Genomic DNA, 22,141 nt, shown 5'->3' with positions numbered 1-22,141 from the left:
AAAGTAAACAAGGGCAGATAAGCGGTGAATCAGAAGGACGCCAGCTGCACATTCTAATCTCTTTACATTTTCTCTTTCTTCTATTGAACTTTTATCTTATCAAAGGGGAACGTCTTCTCTAAGCATTCCTTGTCAGCCTCCCTCTCTCTTTCTCCCTTTTCCCTTGTTTTTGTTCAAACCTTACAAGCCATGTCATACCAATCCACACTGACCAGTCAAAAGGGCAAACACACTTTGATGTGCTGTCATCTGCTCACCAAGAGCATGAAACTCAAAATCCTCAAAATAGTAAGCTTCCCTGTACTAAAGCATTGATACATTTCATTAACAGAACATCAGGTTTAAACCTTATATGACTGAAATACTCCACTGTGCCATGTTAGGTAGAATTAGGGACTGCTACACAGAAAGGAAGACGAAGACAGCGTAAAAACAAATGAAGAGGTCTTCTTCCCCTTTCTGACAGTGGTGTTGTCAACTAGGGGTTTGAGAAGACTAGGGGTGTTTGCAGGGGGTTATGGGTCAGCAAGCTGGGCAGACATCCTCCCCCCAGGGCACCCACTGATCAAGCATAGTAGAAGGCCTCAGCTCTCCACCACAAACAACGGCAAGCTGTCTGAGCAACATGTCACAGAGCTTTTAATTGCTTGTTCCTGTCTCTATCTCCTCTTCCCCACTATGCTCACTCATACTCACCTTTTTCTTGTGTACCAGCTCTGCCAGTGTCCTCCATACTCAACCCCCTTTCCTCTCTCTTTATTTTTAGATTAACTCTTTCCTTTATTTGTCCATGTTTTAGTTTTTTTTCTCCTTTTAGTATCTAGGTTTACTCTTTTATTCATGGTTGTGTGCCTATGAGAGTTTTATTGGTGAATATTGATTAACACATATTAAGTTTCTACATGTACTGCCATTGTTAGTCTCTCTAGAGGACTCTTTAATATTTTTTTTTCTTTTTCCTCTTCCTACAGTACTGTTGTAACTGGGTATCGAGTCCTGAGCCCGTGGACACGCCACTTGATCCCATGCTGCCAGACTGCCCCAGAGTTTCTGCAGGTATTAAATTATCAGTGTATAAACACTCTTATAAACACTCTGAACCCTTTTTTTTTTTCAGTATCCTGACCTAATTTAGATTATTGTAGTGAAGAGTCTTGAGAGTACAGTACAGTACAGTAAGTAGAGGATCACAAACAGTAACAAAGACAATTTAGTTCTGAAGAAATTGTTAGGGCCTTAACTTGTAGCATGAAAATTCAAGTCATATATTCACTCGTGGGAAAAGATGAGCATATCATCTTTTGGTGTTTTTTCTCACAAAATATATCCATGATCAAAGCTGGGGCTAAAATATCTATTATTGCAATTTGAGACTGTTACAAGGGATTCACTGGTGCAGGTAAGGGAACTAGTCATTTTCTGTATAAATGACAGATGTCCAAAGTACAAGTACAGTTCTATGCGTGTGTGTGTGTGTGTGTGTGTGTGTGTGTGTGTGTGTGTGTGTGTGTGTGTGTGTGTGTGAGAGTGTGTGCACTCGCGTTTATGTGCGTGTTAAATGGTGGCTTGTAGCAGTGTACGTATGAAGATAATCAGGATTCATTAAGTGAAGATACACATCTACTGAGTGTGTCTCTTTGATATGGACAGTCTACATTCTCCTGGGTGTGTGCTTGTATGTGTGCTTAAGCTTCTGGGCACTGGGTAGATCCTACGTCTTAGCAGAGCTAATTGAGAGAAAGCATTGTTGGAGAAGCTAAAGCAGTTGCAGATTATCTTGAAGCACAAATACAAAGAGATTGTCTTGCATACTCTGCAGAAACGTGCAGTTTGAGGTTCTACTTCTAATTTCTTTGTATCTTTTTTTTTATCGTCCACTGTTTTCCTAAATTCGTTAATCCTGTCCTTTTGAGTTTGGCCTCCTGTCCCTGTGTCCTCTCTGTGGTTCACTGGCCTTGATAATGTCATGTACATCATGAGAATCTGGCCTTAATGTAGGATTAGAGTTGAAAGCTGTAATCCCCAACATGACTTTTGATAAGAGATGATGATTGCAGTGTCGTTTGAATAGTAGCACACATGCACACTCACTTAGACTCTGAGAATCAAAAGGAAACTTGAGCCTCATTAGTTACATTTGTACACACATACGTACACACTGGAACACTGTGTTTAAATCATATTGTTTTCTCATCTCTTGTTTCCATCATCACTCAGGAGGTTCTGCTTTGTGATTTAATTCTCTTCCAATGACGTCCTCAGTGACATCACAATGAATGTATAGGTCACTTTACACATTCTGAACATGTCCATGAATACATCTCTAACATTCTTATCTCAAGTCAGTCATAAAAATGGCTTGTCCCACATAGAGCTATGTGGGTGGGTGGCCTGTACATCTACTGGTATATCAGCTCCTTAAAATGTCATCTAGCGTTCAATATAAAGCCTGTACAGTATTTCATGTTCAGACGTCTTTTTTTTTTTCCTGCTGTGATGATTTATCTTCCAGTGACTGCTGTCAGTCAAAAGACAGCAGTGGTTGGACTCCAATATCAAGGTCACCATTTTGAAACTTATGGCATGCCAAACATTGCCCAAACATGGACCTGTCTGACATAGCATCTTTTTAGTATGTATGCACTGTTGACTTTTGCTACTTTAACTATGTTGAAAAGATCTGGATCTCAATGCTGTTAACAGAGCTGCCAGCTAAGCTTGTCTCTGCTCTTTTGGTAGCAGCCTCTGATGTCAAAGGTTGACTCAGTCTTCTTTGTGTCCTTGGCAGCCTGGCAGGTTCACAATCGGCAGCCATTGTGGTGAGAGTTACAGCAGAGGAACAGAGGTGACAAGGTTGAGAGAGGGTTGAGGGAAGGCTGTCAGGGCATGGTAGTTCAGCACTTCAGTCTGTGCACATACCACCATGACTGCTGTTGTCTGGGTTGCTATGGTATTGGTCTGTATGTGTAGGTGTTGGTAATAGGCGGTGGAGATAAAACCTCTCAGAAACAGAAAACAGACCTGTGAATCCTTACTGTCGTGCAATCCTTGCTGTCATGCACCACATGCGTGTGCACATATGCAGAGACACACATCACAATTTGAACTGCTGTTCTTGTTTGTAGCCAGACTGAGCTTGGCCTGGGGCAAGTCTTGGGCTGCTGTGGAGAATGGCATATGATCAGACAGTCACACACTGAAATGTCTGAGGGCTAGCAAAGTAGTGGATGTGTATTGGTCATGCTGCATCATGGCAGAATAGGATGAAGAATGGCTTTCACAGTTGATCCATTGCTTTCTGTGTATCTGTTCTTCTTTATTTTCTTATTCCTCTGCTTCTGACTTTCTCTATATATCTACCTCTACCATCCTTCCTCTGTGTTCTCCCTCTATCTGTACTGAAATAATGATTGTGTTCACAAGGCTACTAGACATTTGGCAGAAATGTGGACAGAGATGGGTTAGCAGAGCTTGTCTGCTGTTCTGAATCATTCTGCTGTCCTGAATCATCCATGAGGCTATGCTGTTGTCAGAATGCCATGCTGGTACAGGCCTGGAAGGCCCAGAGAGAGAGGAAAGTAATGCATTATGCAGGAGTCCACTAAAGTCCCTTTTCCTCTTTGGTGGTAAATGTGGTAAAATCTGGATCAATTCTCATACTGTTTACCTAGCCTCTAGTTCAATTTATTAGTCTTTCTTGTGTTTATTCCATTTTCTTTTTTTTTTTTAATTACTTTTTGTAAAAGGAATTTATTTCCCAATGAAGGTCATCCCTCTGGCACACTAGCAGCAGAATTTTATCAGTTAGCAGCATGTTAAACACAGGCTGAATATGCAGATAAAGTGGGACCAATCTGCTGGAAAACTTCACTTTGTGTGTGGATGTAATTTTTGAGTGGTGCCACGCTGACTGAATTAAGTTGATAGAGTTGAGTTCATCCCAAGATGAAGTAATTCTAAACTTTCTCTGCTGTTTAGCCACCACAAAATGTATGAAATGTAAAATTGAGTTAGGGGGTTGACAAGGAATCTAGTCCTGGTCATAATTTATTGGTCCACCTGAATTTCAAGTCAGTAAAGCAGTAGTGCAGAAAAATTAGCCAATTTTGAGCAATACGAATAATTTGCTCAGATGTCCAGATACTCTTTTCTCATATTTGTTTGCAGAATATTTGGCAACAGTGACACCATCTCATCTCATGCATCCGTCCGTTTGGCCTTCCCTCCCTCACTCCCAAGTAGTTTCCAAATCTTTTGAGTTTGCAGTTTACTTTTAGCACTGAAAGATTTGACCTCTCTCTATTTTTTTTCAATTGGATTTTGGTCTTGAATTAGTGCTTTCCAGTTTAAACAGTCAGTCGTGACCTTTTCAGCTTCTCCTTTGGGCTGTGTGTGTGTTTGGGGCATCAGATTCAAGACATGTATTTATTTATTTATTCATTCATTCATTCATTTATTTATTTTAATTCATACAAACTTTTCTCCTTTATTTTTTTTTTTTGCAGTGTATTAACTGTAAAACTCCTGGGGAACATTAGAAACTGCTGAGGATTAGTATTTGTGTAATAACTTTGGAATATTCTGACAGAATAAGCTATAAAGAATTTGCATTGATTTGCTAATGCCAATGCTTACAGTTCAGCCAATGGATCTCACTGTACTGTACTCTCCATAAATTGATGGAAAGAAAGCTAGAATAGTACAGTACTTTGGTCTCCTGAGATAGATAATCGGTTGTTCAGTAAGGCTGTTATTTCAAAGGTGGGAAAACCCCTTTACTAATAACACGCACATTCATAAGCACACACACACGCTCACACAACTTCCTCTTGGGTGATTACTCATTGTCCAAACTGATTATTAATTACAAAGGGAGAGCTGTCTGAAGGTAAACACTGATTAATGGCTAACAAAAGTAAGTTAATGTCTTACCTGTACCTTAATTACTAACCCTGCTCTTGTACAAGTGTTCCAGCTGAAAACTGTAATTAACTGTAATGGACTTCTGAAAAGGACTTGCGTTCCTTTCTTTTTAAATTTACTTTTGACTTTATGTATTCTTTTTGGCCCATCTTTCTTCCTTTTTTTGCTATTTTTCGATGATAGAAATCAGAATGTTCTTTGAATAATTTTCTTTTTCTCTCCATCTTAAAACAGCTGGTAGTGAGCTGCCAGAGAGATGCAGTGTTGTTACAGAAATGAAATATAATTCTTTGGGCAGTGGCTTGAGAGGTCACTTTGCCTCTCTTTTTTATGTAAGTGCCATACTTCTGTAAATGAGTCTTAGCAGCGCGCCAAGACACCACAGAAACACAAAGCAGTGCATTGAATTAAAAGCAGGCGTGCTGACGCATGCATTGCCAGTCTTTTATATGGAATGGACTCTATCCTGCTGTAGGTTTGACTTGACGGTTACCCTCACCTCCCTGATTCATGCATTGCTAACCATGAAATACTCTAGCTCTCTTCACCTCTTTGCCACACACACAACACACGTACAATGTCTGATTGGTGTTTGTGTGACATAATTCTTTAAGAGGAAGCCCAGTTCCAGTAAGATGAACCTCACCCCCTCCACCCACTGTTTTTTCAGCTTGGTATGGTGGAAGTCCGCTGTCTCGGTGGAGGATCAAATGCAAATGCGTGTGTTTGTGTCTGTGTTTTTATATGTATTTCAGTGTTTTCTTAGCCTGACCGACACATGCTGTGCGAGAGTTACAGGAAATAGGCAGGTAAACTCTGGTGAATTGGACCCTAACCTCTGACCTGGATTCATTGAGGTTAGATAAGGCTATTGTCTGGGTCACATTTGTGACAAACCAAATCATAATGATGTGGAAAATGCTGACGTCAAGGACTCTGATTTGTCCATCAGTGGCAAGTAATAAGGTCTTTCTGATTTTTATGAAAATGTAATAGTAAATTCTCTTAAGTGAGTATAATACCATGTTATAAGCCTGTGAACATGAGTAAGAAACAAATATTTTACATTGATTTGAATGGAACAACACAAAAACTATGTTAAATAATGAAATTATATTTTTTTCTTTTTCTGTGTAACAGGCCTTAGAAAAAATAGATTTTGGACTTGATTGTATGCTACCGCTGTGAGAAAAGATGATGGGCTAAACAAGGCACAAAATATAACATATCTGTACATGACTGTAAGATGCAGCCACCCTGTGGGAAAATTTCCACTGTGACTATGGAGGAATCGTAGAGGCTCTGAGTGTTTTTGGGGTGACGCAAAGCATCGACTATTTTAAGACAATATCAAGCAAAACTGTGGCTCACGATGTCTGCATGTAGGCGCCACTTATCTTTTCACTGTCCATTTCATGTGATTAGTACAAGGGAACTGAGTAATAGGCACATGGATTGGAAAAGATAAACAACAATTGTATATGATTACGTACCGACGTTGTCAAAATACTCGAAAACAATATCAAGGAATATATTAGATAGTTGATAATATTTCCAAAACCTCAGAGGGTATAAAGTATAAAATGTTAATGACATGTAAGGTTCCAGACAAACTCTTTTGTTTTTACTAACAGCACTGGTGCTCTCACCTAAAATCAGGAGCACTGGCACACAATTTAGGAGCAAATTGTAATTGTTTGCAGAAAAAACAATTGATATAATCTTAATAATTAAGATTAAAAGAAAGTCACTGTTCATTGCCAAACTGTTCATTATCAAAATATTTTTTTATAATATGTGGTGAAATGTCCAGTGTGTGGTTGGATGTACCAGTTTGTGTCATCATTTCAGTCTGCAGGCTGGTTAGCTAATTCCTACCTTTAAAATTGTGCTGGTAGACCCACTGCTTCATTAGTGCTTCACAAGTGTTTAATGAAATATATGTGGCACTGTGGAATGTGTAAGAAAATGCTAAAGACATTCTGCCTTTTCTAACTTCTGTGGCAGATTATTGTAAGTATAGCGAAAAACACCGCAAATATGTTGTCTTTTAAGTTACTCGAATGGTGTATTTGTCAGATGACGTTGCAGATAAAAAAATCCAAGCATAGCATCTCAAAATTATTTTAAGTGTTTTAAGTGTCCATGACTCAAAGTAAACAGAAAAATGTGTGTGATCCAACTTTTTTGACATATATATACAGTGCGCCTTGGCCCACTGAGTCTAGTTAAGGGTAGACGTGCAGGAGGGATTCAGACCTCAACTGCATTATCTGGATTTGTCAATCCAGGTTTGAGCTCGACTTTATACTAACATGTTACTAACAGTTTTTATCTTTGTTTTTTTGCCTTTTGTATTTGAGGTCTACAGTTAGTGACTATATGTTGTGTACATTTTTACTTAATTCCCACAGAACTGTGCCTTACAAACATCTTGAACTTGATCACCTACATATAAGTTACAAGATTTGTGTGAGTTTTAGATGGATGACACCAATGTTTGTACATTGCACTTTGTTTTCCCTGAAAATATTTTCAATTTAGTTTTGTCATACAAAACCTATCTCAGTATTTGTGGTGAAATGAGGACACAATAATGTGCAGGGTACAGGAGAGCAGGCCGCCGGCTGCTTTAGAGTCCTCAAGCCTCTTAACTGCTATGAGTAGTGTCCATCCTTAGTCACTCAGAGGGCATCCCCAGATTAGCGCTTTATAGGCATGGATCTCATTTGCCCATATGGCCTCTTCTCATTGAGTTGATATAGGCTTTAATCTGCTCAGCTTTTCTGTCTGACCCTGACATGTGGCAACTGTTTAGAAAAAGAGCACACAAATCTTGCAAACACAAAATTTGATGGCTGTAACATTGATAGGGTCAAGTGTAAATATGAGAACAAAAAATGGTTTCTCTGTGTATTTGAAGCTCAGTAAGTGTTTCAGATACTTTTTGGATTGTGATACAATTAAAAGTAAGAAATATCACCATAATGCTGTTGTGTCTAAGAACTGGTTTAGCTGCATTCTCTGTTGTAGAATTAATCCAATAAGCCCGAGAGAGGAACAGCAAATCCAAACTACTGCTAGCATTATGACTCTTAGCAATCCCCTTCATCCTGTAGTCACCGAGTGCACAGTGCTGTCATTAACTAAGAACAAGTTGCCAGCAACTGTCACTGTAATATTATCAGTTTAGCAACTCTGCTGTTATTTGTCACTTTTGGCATTGGCCTAGTCAGGCTAATCAAGACAAAAGGGAAAAGCTGATAGTGTCATGTTTTTCCCCCCATTGCAAGAGTTATTCCTAACACCACATTTTCCAGAATTAAAAACAGTAGCCAATTAAAAGCCAGATATCCAAAAACAGTTTTGAGCGTGGCCAAGAAAAGCAATCAAGTGATCGATGCCAAACATCTTTAGGGTAAGGCGTAATGGTGGATAAATCCCCCCGGGCCCGAGCCGGTTAGGCATGATATATTGTACACTCCTCGTGCTTCAACTTACATTCAGCAAAGTCATTTTGCCATTTTTAAGACTTTGATCGTGTGGCTTTTCATTAATTTGCTTTGAATCCCTGTTTTTTCTTTCTCTGATCCTGTCTCGCTGTTTCTCCATACATTATGCCTATAAATCTTTCCAAAAAAAAATTCTCATTAGAAATGATGTTTCTGTTGGCTAAAATGACTAGGAGCTTTATTTCAAATAGTTACAAGTAGTGTAGTGTTTGATGATATTGAATAACTTTCAGTTAGCTTAGACATTTGCATGTGACTGTTCTCAAATTAGAGCTGGGAAATTTTCCTTTCTGTACTTTTCAAGTCATATGAACCATGGATTACACAGCTGTGTATTTATGGCTGTACGAGAGGCGTCCCTGTGTTCAAAAACCATTCTGCCAGCAGTTGCTGTTCCAACAGCTGATTTAAGAAAGTTCAGTTTAGAATCATGAAGCATTATCTTTTCATTTTCATGGACTTGATAACATCAAGTTATTTGTACAACCAACAAATGTACAATTACAAATGTGATTACAACTTACTCAGATTTCTTTCACTATAACTTTGCTCATTGGACTTAAGAGTTTTCAAACGTTAACTTTTCCGGGAGAAAAATTAAATAAAGTACTTTTTCTTTGTCAATAGATTTACTTAGCTACTGTATTTTTGCAGGCAAACTGTATTCTATCATCTATTCTATCATGAATTTTGTATGTCCTTTAAATATGAATAGTTATTTCTGCAGCATTTACAGTGTTGTTTTTATGATAAAGAAATAAAATGAGTCTTGTTCAGTCTGTAGGATTTTATCTTTATTGACTGGCAGTAGTCAAACAATTTGCAACTGAGTTTAGAAATGCAGATGTCGCTATAATTCTGAGTGCAAAACACAGTTTAGTTGCTGCTCTCCATAAATTGGATTTTACGACTGTGGCTTCCTGAAGTCTTTAAGTTTTTATTATGTTTATTTTTTTCTCCTTTAACCTCCATCAAGGAAAGTTATTTGATTGTTCCAGGTTTGATTGATTTACATGACAGGCTGCACATGGGGTGTTTAGGACTCTTGCATCACAGGTTCCTGATTTCAATCTTCGCCTTTCTGTGTGGAGTTTGCTTGTTCTCCCCATGCATGGGGGTTCTCTCTGGATAGACTTTATTCTTCCCACAGTCCAAAAACATGCATTTGCGCTTCTAATTTGACTGTAAGGGTGAGTGTGTATGGATGTTTGTCTTGTTTGTCCCTGTAATAGTCTGGCTAGCTGTCCAGGCTGTACCCTGCCTCTCACCAAATGCCAGCTGTGGTAGTCTTATGCTCCCCAGCTACTCTGATTTGGATAAAAGCAGGTATGGAAAATGATTAAAATTAATGATTTTTGTGAGACTTTTCCTAGAAGTGGGTCATGGCACATGGGCAGTCTCACTGAGTTGATCAACTTCTGATGTATTTCTTTATAATCTTAATTCTGATGCTCATTATGCTGCTTATTCTTTTGTCTTGAACTTCTGAAAATTTTTTTGATTAACGTGATATTTTCAATATCCAATCTCTGTAAAAGGGATTTTAAAATGCCAGTATGTCTTAACTCCAGGTAAAAAAAAAACATTTTCATATGTATATTGTGACTTAATTTTTATCCCTTTGTTTATCCTTTTCCCAGTTAGATTATAATTAGATGCAAATTCAATATGGTTGTTATGAATTTAAAATAGAACAAACATGGATGAGATTGGAATATATTTAGAATGCACATAATTGCTAAACAGTTGATTAGAAAATTAAGAAAAAAATATCCTTGGAAGTCCTTGAGTCATAATAGGCCTCAAATTACACTGTTTAGTTGTCTGTTGTGCTGAAATGGGAATTAAATCTTATTTAAATAATTAAGTAAACAAGCTTATTGGTAGATTCCATGATCAGCTAATGACCTTGAATCTTTTCTTCTGCCCCATGTTGACAGATAAAAACTGTATTAACTAACCATCTTCAAGTCAAAAGGAAAATCACATGCAAAACCAGTGTGTGTGTGTGTGTAAGAGAAATATGACAATTAGAGATTTTTTTCTCTTTTTTTTAATCTCTTTCTTTTCTTTCCAGTCAAAGCAAGGAGTAGAAACGGGTAATAAACACTTCTTATTTGTGGCCTTGGAAGCAGCTACAATAAAGTGCTCAGAGAGTTGCTGTTCTTATTGTGCCAGAAAGTAATGGGATAGGCTGTGCTGATCTGTCACTGATGCTATGGCTCGTAATTCTCAACCCTCTTTTCCTGCTTCTCTTGTTTATCCACTAACATCCTCTCTTACCATTGCTGGCCTGTCACTGCTCCGGTAGCACAGGGTGACCCGTGACCTGTTTGTCAGCTGACTTTTCAGCTTTGAAAGAGGTCAGGCAACTCAGCCAGAGCTATAAATGAGTCATAAAGTGGGGTGTGTTATGTTTGCTTCAAAGTGTAACTGCATTGTGTTGCATTTTTGATTGGTCTAATTGACATCTGTTTAATACTGGTTGCACTTATCTGAGTTTTTCTAATATCCAAACTTGTTTTAAGTGGTCTGTCAAATGGTTATGGTCATCATACATATATTGAATGGATCTTGATATTTTGTGTTGGATCATGAAACACTGAGATTTTTGTCTTTTTATCACTTTTTTTTTTTGGCTTTTCACTCAAAAACTCAAAGGTTATTTTTTGGTGTCATTGGTGACAGGTCCACTGAACATGAGCCTTTATTCTTGGGTGTAGATATGAGTGCTCACATTCCTGCACAGATAGAAACACTCTTACATGTGTGTGTGTGTATGTCCTCCTAATATGAAGAATGCTGTGTGTACAGCCATGTTATCACGGTGACCTGGAGACACACTGGTTATCATCTGTGTGAGCCTCTCAGGGATAAACTACAGAGCAAGTGGAAAAACAACACTCCTGTCTTCCCCCTGTCTCTGCATCTATGTGCTGGTCAGCCAGTATGTCCACCTACTACAGGGCACACCTCTTATCTAATCAACATAGACAGGCCTCTCTCCTGCGTACACACATGCTAAAACTGCATGTATACTCACAGAGTCACACACACATGGACACACTGCGCGATAGCCCTACACATGTAGACACACTTAGTGATACAGCCACATAGACTCAAACATCACACATATCAATCCATACATTGATCTTGGTCCCTTCTGGATTTCCAGATATGACTAGCCCTTGTTGTGAGATGTGGAAGTTCCCCAGAGGTCAGAAAAAAGCATGTAAAGCCAAGTGGTAAACATGCAGATCAGGAGATCACCACAAGTCTGGACAAGAGGGCCTCCAGGCATGCAGAAAATAAATTGGACCCTTTTTTTCTGAAGGACATGCCCCTATGAACATCCTTAAGTCCAAGTCTAATAAGTTTTGTCACTGTGGCCCTCCTTCCAACTATTCTCACCCTACCTTGTCTGTTTCACATATTTTAACAGACTCACTGTTATGTCACGGAGGAGACTTTTTTGATATTCCTTGAATCAAAGTGCGGGGTCACTTTTTGATGCACAATTCAGAATCCATCTTTGGCACCGTTTTAATCCTCTTTTGGCTTATTAAATGCTTCTTGTTTTCAGAGTGCATGCCAGCTGACCCCTCGCATGTCACATAGTGCATCTCCCCTTTGCCCCTACCCTGTCCTCTGCACAGGATGTAGCCAGATAACAAGATCCCAAAAAAAGGAAATAAATTGCCTGAACAAAGGAAAGGTAAGGGCTTTCACTTTGTGTCTGGAACACTTCTTGAGCACTAAATGAGGTTGGCACCAGCCATTGGGACAGATTCTAGGAGAATAGAGGAGAAGCGAATTGGGTTTGGCACCAGGCAGCTATCAGGTTGTAATTAGTATAGCTAACATCCCAGATGAAGGAGTCAAGTCTAGGTCATGGCAAAAAACTTCAAGGGTTTTAGTAGGTAAAGGTTGGAGGCCAAGCCATGCCCCTCCCCTCCCTGAGTATAATCTCAAGCCGTGCCTGTTCAGATTTGCTGAAATCTGGGTTGACCTTTGGCCTTAAGGTGTTGCAGCCGGTCACATGTCAGGCTGGCTCCTGTGGACCAAACTGAATGCGTTCATATTAGACTGTCTTAGTAATTCTTGCTTAAGAACAGCACAACAACCTCAGGAGATTTAGTCTCAGACTCGATGAAGCTTTTGACATAGATGTTACCTTACAGCTTAAATCCATGCTCGGCATTCCAGGCCTTCTGTCCCCAGGATCACCTTTTTTTGACAGAGACTGGTTTTGAACCAATAAGCAGATAAATTAATACATTTATGAAGAAACAGTAGATAAGAAAAAGATGAATTGTTATGTACCACATTCTGAAAATCACAGTGTAATCTCTTTCATATATGGCAAAAGTGATGTGAATGCATGTGAGTGTGTAGAAGCCTATGGGGTCCGCATTCATTCCTGGTTCCTCAAAAAATCTAATCCTCTAATGCAAAAATAATCTAATTTAATATATTGAGTATTAGTTACCAAATCACATAATAATAAAGTGATAGGAGAATTTTCTTTCAAATGGCAAAGCACAAAAAGGATTTAACACAAGGGTCTCTTTTTGTTGTAATGAAAATGCACAATGGTGATACCAATATGCATGAATTAGAATGGACAAAACATGGTGTGTTTTATGAATCAGGGGGTTCTCTATGTTCCTGTCTATCAAATACTTTTAACCGAATCAGTTCAATTTCTAGGTAAAGAAGATGAACTATGTTTGAACTATGATACGAAAAAAAAAAAGGTTTGAACTATGTGAACTTTGGTGCATTTCATTTATCCGATGTGCTATTTGTGTTGCTCTTTATCTCTTGAAACCTGGCCTAGTTTCTGTATCTTGTTTTTTGAAATCATGAGTTAAGCTGTGGTGCACAAGCCATTAGATCGCTTCACCGTATGCCTGACCTCTGACCAGTTAAGCTCCTACCCCACCCCCTGGTAAACCCCACAGTCCCACCCTGCCCTCATCTGCACTACTTATGCCCTGCCCCATCTGCCCCATCCCCATCGTTTCTTGAAAATGATATTATAGTGTTTGGATCAACTTCCTCATCTTCCTCCATACCGTAATCCTATTTGCTCTGTCGTGTGCTGGTGCTCACAGATGCTCTGTGTGTGTGGTATGACACCCAGCTCACTTACAGCTGTTTGGAGCTCAGTGGCCCCATTGTTTCTCCCACATATCCCAGAGCGGGTGGTCATGCACTAACACATACTGTATATCTGAGTTTAGCCATTCTAGCAGTCTTACTGGGTTTTTAAATATATACATAGTATATATGTATATATTTTTGGAATTCTGTCAATAGAATTACTCTAAATGGTATAAATTTCTACATTTTAACCCTCTGTTCCTATGACGGAATAAGTAAAAAGCAGGATAGAAAGGTGTGATGTAGGGACTTGGGGGTTATGTGAGAGCCAGTGAGTTCCCTCTCATTACTGGTGCACCAGCAAAAGGAGAGAGAGACAGCACAGCAGGGTGAGAGGTCCTTGGCAGTTGTCCAGTAGTCGGCGTCTCGGTGTCCACATTTAGTTCCAGCTGAGTGCCCACAGTGGGCATGACTGGGCTGCCTTCACTCTGACCTCTCAAGCAAGAAGTACTGCTCGCCTGTTTTTTCCATCCCATTTGATCAATCCTTTCTTCTCTTTCTGACCCCCTTCTACTCTTTATATTTCAAAAATGGCTTTGCATCTGTCCAACCTCGATGTTTTGGAATTGATTTGTCATAGCATTTGAGAGGTTTTGTGATTAGACAGCCAGTGGATGCCTGTAAATCCGGTGAAATTTGTCATTTACCTCTTTATCAAAAAAAATCTTAATATTATTTCCTGATGTTCATATTAAAGTACAGGTTGCACTAAAATTGCTCTTAAAGGTTTGCATTGAGAATTTTTTTTTTCTGAAAATATCAGACAGTCTGATTTGCAAGATTCTAATTGGCTTAAGTAAATTTAGAAAAATATATATTTCAATTCAATTCAGTTTTATTTATATAGTGCCACATCACAACAAATGTCATCTCCGGGTACTTCAAAGATACAGTCCTATTCAAACCAATTAGAATCCAATTCATATTAATCCAGTCTTAATCCAATCAGCTCCAATTCAAACATACAGACTCAACTCAAAGAAAGTAGCCTAGCTAACAGATTGCACTGAAACTTTACTTCGATCCAATCTTCCATCCTGAGCGTGCGACTGTGGAAATAAAAAACTCCCTTTTAACAGGAAGAAACCTCTGGCAGAACCAGACTCAGGGAGGATGGCCATCTGCCTTGACCAACTGGGGTTTGAGTTTCATCTTATTTCCTCAGGCACATTTTATTTTAGATGTTTAGAATTTGTAATTCTTAATGTCAAAATTTGGTATTTGAATTGATTGGGAATTCTATGTAATACTCTCGTGTTAATAGTAGCTGTGTGAAATTGTATTCTTCCTAAAAAAGTATTAATTCATGCCATTTTAGCATATGGAACAGAACAAAACTTCTCTGGCCAGCAGTTGCAAAAAGACTTAATGCTGGAAAAATAGCTTTTCATGATCAATGTGTCTAGGAGAGATAGTTGAAGCCATCATGTGGTTTATTGAAATTGTTAGATAATAAATTGGTAAATACTTAAAGCTGCATCACTTGGAAAATTAATTCTATGCAAAGCTGCTGCTTTAAGCAAAACTTTGTGATGTCCAACAATGTCTTATAATTACAGTTCAGTCTGTGGGGCACTTTACATTTTACTGAAACGAAACTAAAGTAAAGTAAAAATTTTTAGCAATTTTATGTTTTTGATTCAATCAATATATCCAAAAATCAAGCATTGGCAATGTGTTCTTGATGGATTTGACCTCAGTTTTAGAATCTAGCTTTAGCTGTGACCATGCACAGCTGTAGCTGCAACCTGCATCCCGCTGTGGCACAAGATGTGCGTCACTTTCCATAAATTCTCTCATTCAAAAATGAAATACAGAATTGAAGTCTTTCAGTGAACTTATCTTACTTCATAAGATTTCACAGTGACACTACATGCCCACTTCCTGTCCCCTCAAATGGGCCCCAATCCTTGCTTTTTCTGACCACGCCCTTCTGCTATTGTGAAATTATCCATCATTTCATGTTTTATTTCTACAAAAGTGTCACTACAGTACCAATTAGAGCTAAGTCAGTATGATCATTTTGTATTCATTCCTGTTAAGTTGAATCTGCTTTTTGTACTGTCCCAACTAATGGACTGGGATTTATCAAGTTATTTTACCAGTAAAAATATAGCTTGACAGTAGCTGCACTGTAACAGAGCAAAATAATGTTAGCTAAGGAAACGTATAACCTACAGAGTAGCGACAGAGTGGCGTGCTCACTAACAAATCTCCCACCCACTCCCATCCTGCTGCATTTAAATTCTATTTTTTCAAAAGTGCAACTAAGTGCTAAACTACTTCTATCACAAAAAGTTGTAGGAACAGTGTTAAAGTGTTGATTGATATTTGATTAACTGAGCTTTGATGATTGCTATTTGGTGATATTTGTGAATTCCCCTTCAAAATAGCATTGTACCTAAAACAAAAATAACTGAATTGTCTGAAATAATGAACGTTTTTTTTTTTTTTTAGGGTTTTGCTATTATTTTATGATTGAAACAGTAATATTTATTCCATCAAATTGTTTTGTGCTTTTGTTACTGTCAACTTGTGAAAAAGAGATCACCTGGTCAACCTGGTAAGGGTTCAATAGCTGTTAAGTGGGAAAATACTTGGAGCAGATTTTTAGGACACCTAATGAATTGCTCCTGTTTTGATTTCAATGGGAAATGCTTGTATGACGTTGTTGAAAGAACTTTTTTAAGAATGGGATTGAGGGAATTAAGGAGGTGGAGGTGAGGTTGAACGGGGCAACTATATTAGTGTCAGTATGCAGATAGTGGGATCAAGATTGGATATTGATAAGACAGAGAACTTCATGGCAGAGCCACAGAAGCTTGAAATAAACTGTCGGAGGCACATCGCCAGCCATTACAGTAAAGCGCTGTGGCCCTGCTCAACCTTGAGCCAGTCGATAAGCTATTATGACCATGTAAATGGTGGCCAAATCAGAGACCTGACATATTGGTATCATATCCCTGTGCAGCTACTAGGTTATGCATTATTATTGGAATCCAGAGACAATATACATTATAGTCCTTTGTTGTTGATTAGGTAGATTTATAGGTGGAAAATACTGTTAGGTAGAATAGTACCGTTGTGTATATGTGTTTATGAAATAAAAGGTAGAACTATTTATTTCTAACATTTTTTTTAATCAGACTGCACTCCACTTACACATAACCTTCCCTCCATCTCCTTGTCTCTTGCATTTCCTCTTTTTCTTCTCTTTCAGTTTTCATTGGTAAAGGCAGTCAGCCAGGTCATTTACTCTCAGTGACAGTGTGAAGCATCCAGCAAGCCAGCATTTGGATGATGTAATTTGGGCTAAAAGCTGTGTAAACACTGCTGTGACCTTGGTTTTAGATTTGTCAATAGGGCTGGGTTGGAGAACAGAGAAGAGGATTGTGTGGGATTGGGAGCAACTTGCCCTGGCTGTGATAGCTGGAAGTCTGCTGACTGACTGTTATGATAACCTGAGATACCGCGGTCTTACGTCTTACCCAACTTACACTCCTTTAACCATCATCGTCAAAGCCCTCTGCTCACCTTTACCCCACTCTTTTCTTTTTGATATTTGTGCACTTGCCTCCTCTTGAGTCCTTGTTATTCCCCTCCCCTCATGTTCTCTCTACCCTTGTACTTCTCTTCTCTCACCCTATTCCTTTCACCTTTTGATAGTAGTATCTCTGGCATTCTCTCAGCAGCTTTTCAAGTGTCTGCCCTGATTGTCTCTTCCTTGGTGTTTTTCTCTGTTCCTCCTGATATCTGTCTGGTGCTGGTGGTCATGAGCTCTAGAGGTCAACACAAGTAAACACTGGCCAACAGCCAGGACAGCACAGAGCTATTGATCTGGTGTGGTGGGGAGAGGTATGGGGCTTTCTGGTGGATCTCAATCAGGTTTATGACCTCAAGGTCTGGACTACACCGTCCTGGATCCTTTATTTTGGCAGAGGTTAGGAAAATGGAGTAGTGATCTAATAGTCAGTTAATTTTGATATAGAGAATTATTTCCATAGTTGTACACAGTGAGATAAGCTTTGTGTCTTGTCAGTGATCTTGGGATATTATGGCAGACCTTTATGGAAAATAAAAGCAACAGTGTGTGGCTCCAATTTACTCCACCGTTTCCCTCTATGGGCATACTCTTTGGGTGTGTCATTTCTGCAACACGTTCCTCAGCAGGATCCGTGTTAGTCCATATTGCTACATATTAATGGCACAGTGTCCCTCTACACATATTGTTGTCAATAGTAGTGGGACCAGATGTTTTATTCAGTAGCTTATTAAATTTCATAAATGACAATGAAAAATGTTCTCCTTTCAAACAGCTAAAGTTCAGCAGTATTTCTGTGATTTTCCTGAGTGCTCAGCTGTCTCCAGGTCATTCCACTGTGTCTCAGTGGACTTAGGGCATCTGGAGTGTGACTTTACAATTCCTAAATATAAATTGTCTTCCTTTTCTACCATTTTGATGTTGATTCACTTGTGTACTTTGGGTTGTTGTATCAATGTAGCCTTTTCAAAGCTTCAGGTTATGGACCACTGCCCAATGTTCTCCTGTTAGACTTTGTGATAGAATTTCCATTTTTTTCCCCCTCTTTTTGAGGAGGACATTTACTGTCAGTTACCTTTTGATTATGTTTAATCTCTTTCAGCTTGCAGATGTGTGTCTTGTGTCGTTGGCATGATCCATGCTGTACACACACTCATAGCAGGTGTATGCACTAAAGAGCACCACAGATTTCAGAAATGCTTTAAAAAACCTTTCCTTTTCTTCCTTTGAAAGTTGTCATGATCACCACATAATTCACATCAGCCATTTTTTTTGTTCTCCTTTGAGAGGATCAAAGTTTGTCAGTCATTGAGCGTTATAGGTCTTGTTTTTTTTTTTTAGAAAGGGGCACTTCTGCAAACCAATCTTTCGATTTAACCTTTTTGACTGGAAGAACTTATAGAATAGATGTTAACATGCTTCTACAGCCTAGACTATATTAGTGATGACAATGCGTGGTCAGAAAATATATGACATTTCCTGTTGGTGTGATGTTAGTTTAGTCAGTTCTCCATTCATTTGGCTTAGATTAATATATATATATCAGACCACATTTCAGGAGTTTTCTTTTAATATAGAAACTTAATGATATGTTTAATCATATCTAAACCTAGTGAATCATTCCATACATAATTCTAAGTAACCGCAACATATAGCAAGGTCAGAAAATGAAAAAGCTGTTGGACAATAATGGGTTAGATAGAAGTTGAACTTGCTTCTCCTGTTTCTCCTATGACAGTCTTTGGAGTATAACAAGATAACCAAGTTCACCCCTTCCTTGCCTAATTAAACACATTTTTATATATGCCTTAGTTGAACAATATTACATACGTATATATTACATGTTGCAAGGGAAAGCACAAGTATTTATTAATAGTGAAAAAAAAATCTGTTGAAGCCCTGTGGCAGAGAGGTAGTAGATGTCGCACAGTTTGGTGTCTAAAGTCAAAATGATGACATTACAGAGGTCTATGAAGCTTCCTCTGCTCTTCTATGTGTTTGTCTTGCACTATTCAATCTATATAAGGTGCTGTTTTACTAAATTCACTGTTACATGTGACCTAAAGCTTGTTTTTTTTTTTCTGTTTGGAGTCTGCACATAACACAAACACTTTTATTAATATAGTCTTGAACTAACTGTCTACTCTAGTTTGCAAGCTACTAGAACTGTACCTAGGTTAACTAACATTGTGGAAACCTTCCAGCAATATTTGAGAAAAGTTTTGAATGGTGTCTGAGAGTCTTAAAAAGGGTGTATGCATATAGGATCAGAATGCAAGTGTCCCATGTCAGGTACTCTCAGTGACCATTTGAGGTTGAAGCCTATTTTGTGCTGACATTTGAGATTATACAAATTTGTTCCACCAAGTCCCGTGTGCGGTGGCTCGCAGATGGGCAGCGATTAATCAGCGAGGTAACTGTGAAGTAGTTTGCAATTAGACTAGAAAGCTCTGAGGCATGCTAATTGAATCAGAAAATTAGCAACAGCTCTGTACTGAGCAGCAATAGGCTAGCTGAGCTTGCAGCAGGTGCTAGCCCACTCAGCTGTGGAACAAGGTATTTAAGTCGCATTAGCGGCGGTAAAAATATTCCTTGATATGGAACAGTTCGATTTTCTGCTCGTTTTCACCACCCATGTTACCAGGTATAGCCAAACAGTAAGCAAGAGAGCCTAACCAGCTGTGGCGAAAACACAACAGCTGCCGCCTCACCAAAACTTAAGAATGAGGAGGAAATGAATGTGTTGGATAGTACATGAAGTAATTTTTAAAAATCTATTACTAGAGGTTATTCAGTTGGTTCTTATCTATTTGAGTAATGTTAATGTTTAAAACATGTTCTGTTCCCCATTCTCTGCTCTGCTTCCTTTTTCCTCACATGCACTTGGGTCTTTGCTACAACCTCTCTTTTCCCTACTTCTTCAAGCCTCTCCTGGGTTCTTGTGTGCTTGCACTTCAACTTAAAAAACAACTTTAAAAAAGTGGCGAGAAATTAAAAATGGATCACTTTTGAGCACAGGGTTTCCATCTTTTTTGCTTGTTGGCTGTGAGAGGGAAAGAAACAAAGAAGAACTACTTTTGTAGGAAGGCTTGGCAAGCAGAAGTTCTTTCAGGATTTCTAGGGAGTCACGATTAGGGAAAAGAGTGTGGAACTGGATGAATGAGCTGAAAGATGTGAAAAGCAAGAAAAAGTGGTGAGAGGTAGAGAAATCCCCAGACAAACAGTGAAATGTCTCATAGTTCTGGCTTTAAAGCATACATGCCACAGCTACTGTAGAAGAAGAGGTCAAATGGGAGGGAGAAAGGGTTTGTCTGAGTGTGTGCATTTCATATGGCTAGCATCCCCTTTTCCACCTTTTCCTTGTCCCCCACAGGTGTTTTCTCAACATTCCATTCCGGTCCGACCTCAGCTAACTGTGATATCTTCATCAGACACATCTGCCTTCAAATGCGGAAAAAACACACAAAGATGCATACAGAAGTACAAAATAGTTGCAGTTACACAAATGTGCTTACGTCCTACCATGAACAGGTTTATAGATATTCCCAGATGTTTATATAGCCTGTTCTCGGTTACACAAATACTCTCACAGACCCATACAAATACAACCTTCACACAGTTGTTTTTGATCATACTCATAAGGATGATTGTGTGCCCTTTGTGTAAACTGAGTGTATTGATTTGTGTGTTTGTCTCTGTGTTCATATTTTTAGTGTCTGTGCTCTATCAGGAATAAAGAGGGGATGAAATGAGGTTGTAGGTTGATGAAAAGCCGTCCGCTATAAACCGATGTCATGCATTGATTTCTCCCGTAATGAGTTTCCAGAATGTTGACAGGCTTTGAGAAATACACACACATATATATAGTACACATATATTCATGTACACATGTCACATGGACTCACCCCTTTCATAAAGTCATAAAGTCAACATCTGAAGCTTAAGCTTACTTAGATGTAAAATATAATGTCTTCGACATAGATTTACATATTTCAGCAAAGCACAGAACATCTCATAAAGAAACAACAGTTCATATTTCACAAACAGTAGAGCATACTACACGATCTAATCTGTTGCATCCTGATTCAAGACATGAGTATGCATGTGCTTTTGTTTATCTGTTAGAGATTTTGAAGGTAAAGTGTGAGAGAAACGAAAGCATATTGTCCTTGATGCACTTATTTTCTACAGTGTTGCATGAATTTTTATAGCAAATCATGCCCCATCACATTAAAGCTGTACACATATTAAAGCTGTACCATCCAAAATGAGCCCTGAGACCCTCAGTCTCCTTAAGACTTTTGTTTAATCTCTGCACACCACTGTCTAGTCCTTAAAACTTACTTTCTGCTCAGAGAGTGAGGACACTTTTAGTCAGTGGTTGTAACTTAGTTGAACATCATCGCGTTTGATTCAGAGATGTTGGTACCTGCTGCATTGGCCCTTGGGTACTTTGGTGTTCAGCACTTGAACTTCTATTTTATTTCTTAACCTAAACTATCCAATTATTCTATATATGACTGTGGAGCTTTTGTTTTATATCAGTTATACTTCAGAAAATAACCACGAGTCACATCATGTGATTTCTCCAAATTTCTATTTTTTGGCTTTGTTTTTGTAATTTGATGCTCTAAAGATAATTCTTGCAGTGTGGGTCAGTTTTTTTTTGGGTGTGTGTATGAAAGTAATCAAATAAAACAGTTCCAGTATTTTTTTTTATTTAGAGTTAAGAGACATCCAAGCATTTATCCTTTTTCTACGGCTGCAGTTTAGTCTATTCCACTCCCTCCAGCATTTTCTAAAACCAGCTTGTTAAACAATTTCATATCTCAATGCCAGCTCTGCCCTATTCATATGGTTAACCCCCAGCCACCTATCTATCCATCCTTCCATCCACCCCTCTGTCCTCCTTTGATCCCATTTCACAGTAGATGCATCAGGAGCTTATCCCAATCATAGCTTTGGCCAGAGGCCCATGGAGGTATAGGGCCTGTCTGAA

The 22,141-nt window shown here is 38.7% G+C and overlaps 1 protein-coding gene across 2 annotated transcripts in view; it reads left to right on the top strand.

Annotated features, from left to right (window-relative positions):
* arb2a (ARB2 cotranscriptional regulator A) overlaps positions 1-22,141 on the top strand; it is a 137,279-nt gene that overhangs the window by 94,132 nt on the left and 21,006 nt on the right. For both annotated transcript variants that reach the window (XM_072388127.1, XM_072388126.1), the window contains exon 10: positions 972-1,056. In XM_072388127.1, coding sequence (XP_072244228.1) covers positions 972-1,056 — 85 coding nt within the window. The remainder of the gene's footprint in view (positions 1-971; positions 1,057-22,141) is intronic.

The sequence above is a fragment of the Leuresthes tenuis genome, unplaced genomic scaffold, assembly GCF_036924035.1.
Source record: "Leuresthes tenuis unplaced genomic scaffold, fLeuTen1.0.hap1 SCAF_6, whole genome shotgun sequence".
Taxonomy (NCBI): domain Eukaryota; kingdom Metazoa; phylum Chordata; class Actinopteri; order Atheriniformes; family Atherinopsidae; genus Leuresthes; species Leuresthes tenuis.
The sequence above is the reverse complement of the archived record's forward strand: the minus strand, read 5'-3'. Positions and strand labels throughout refer to the sequence as shown.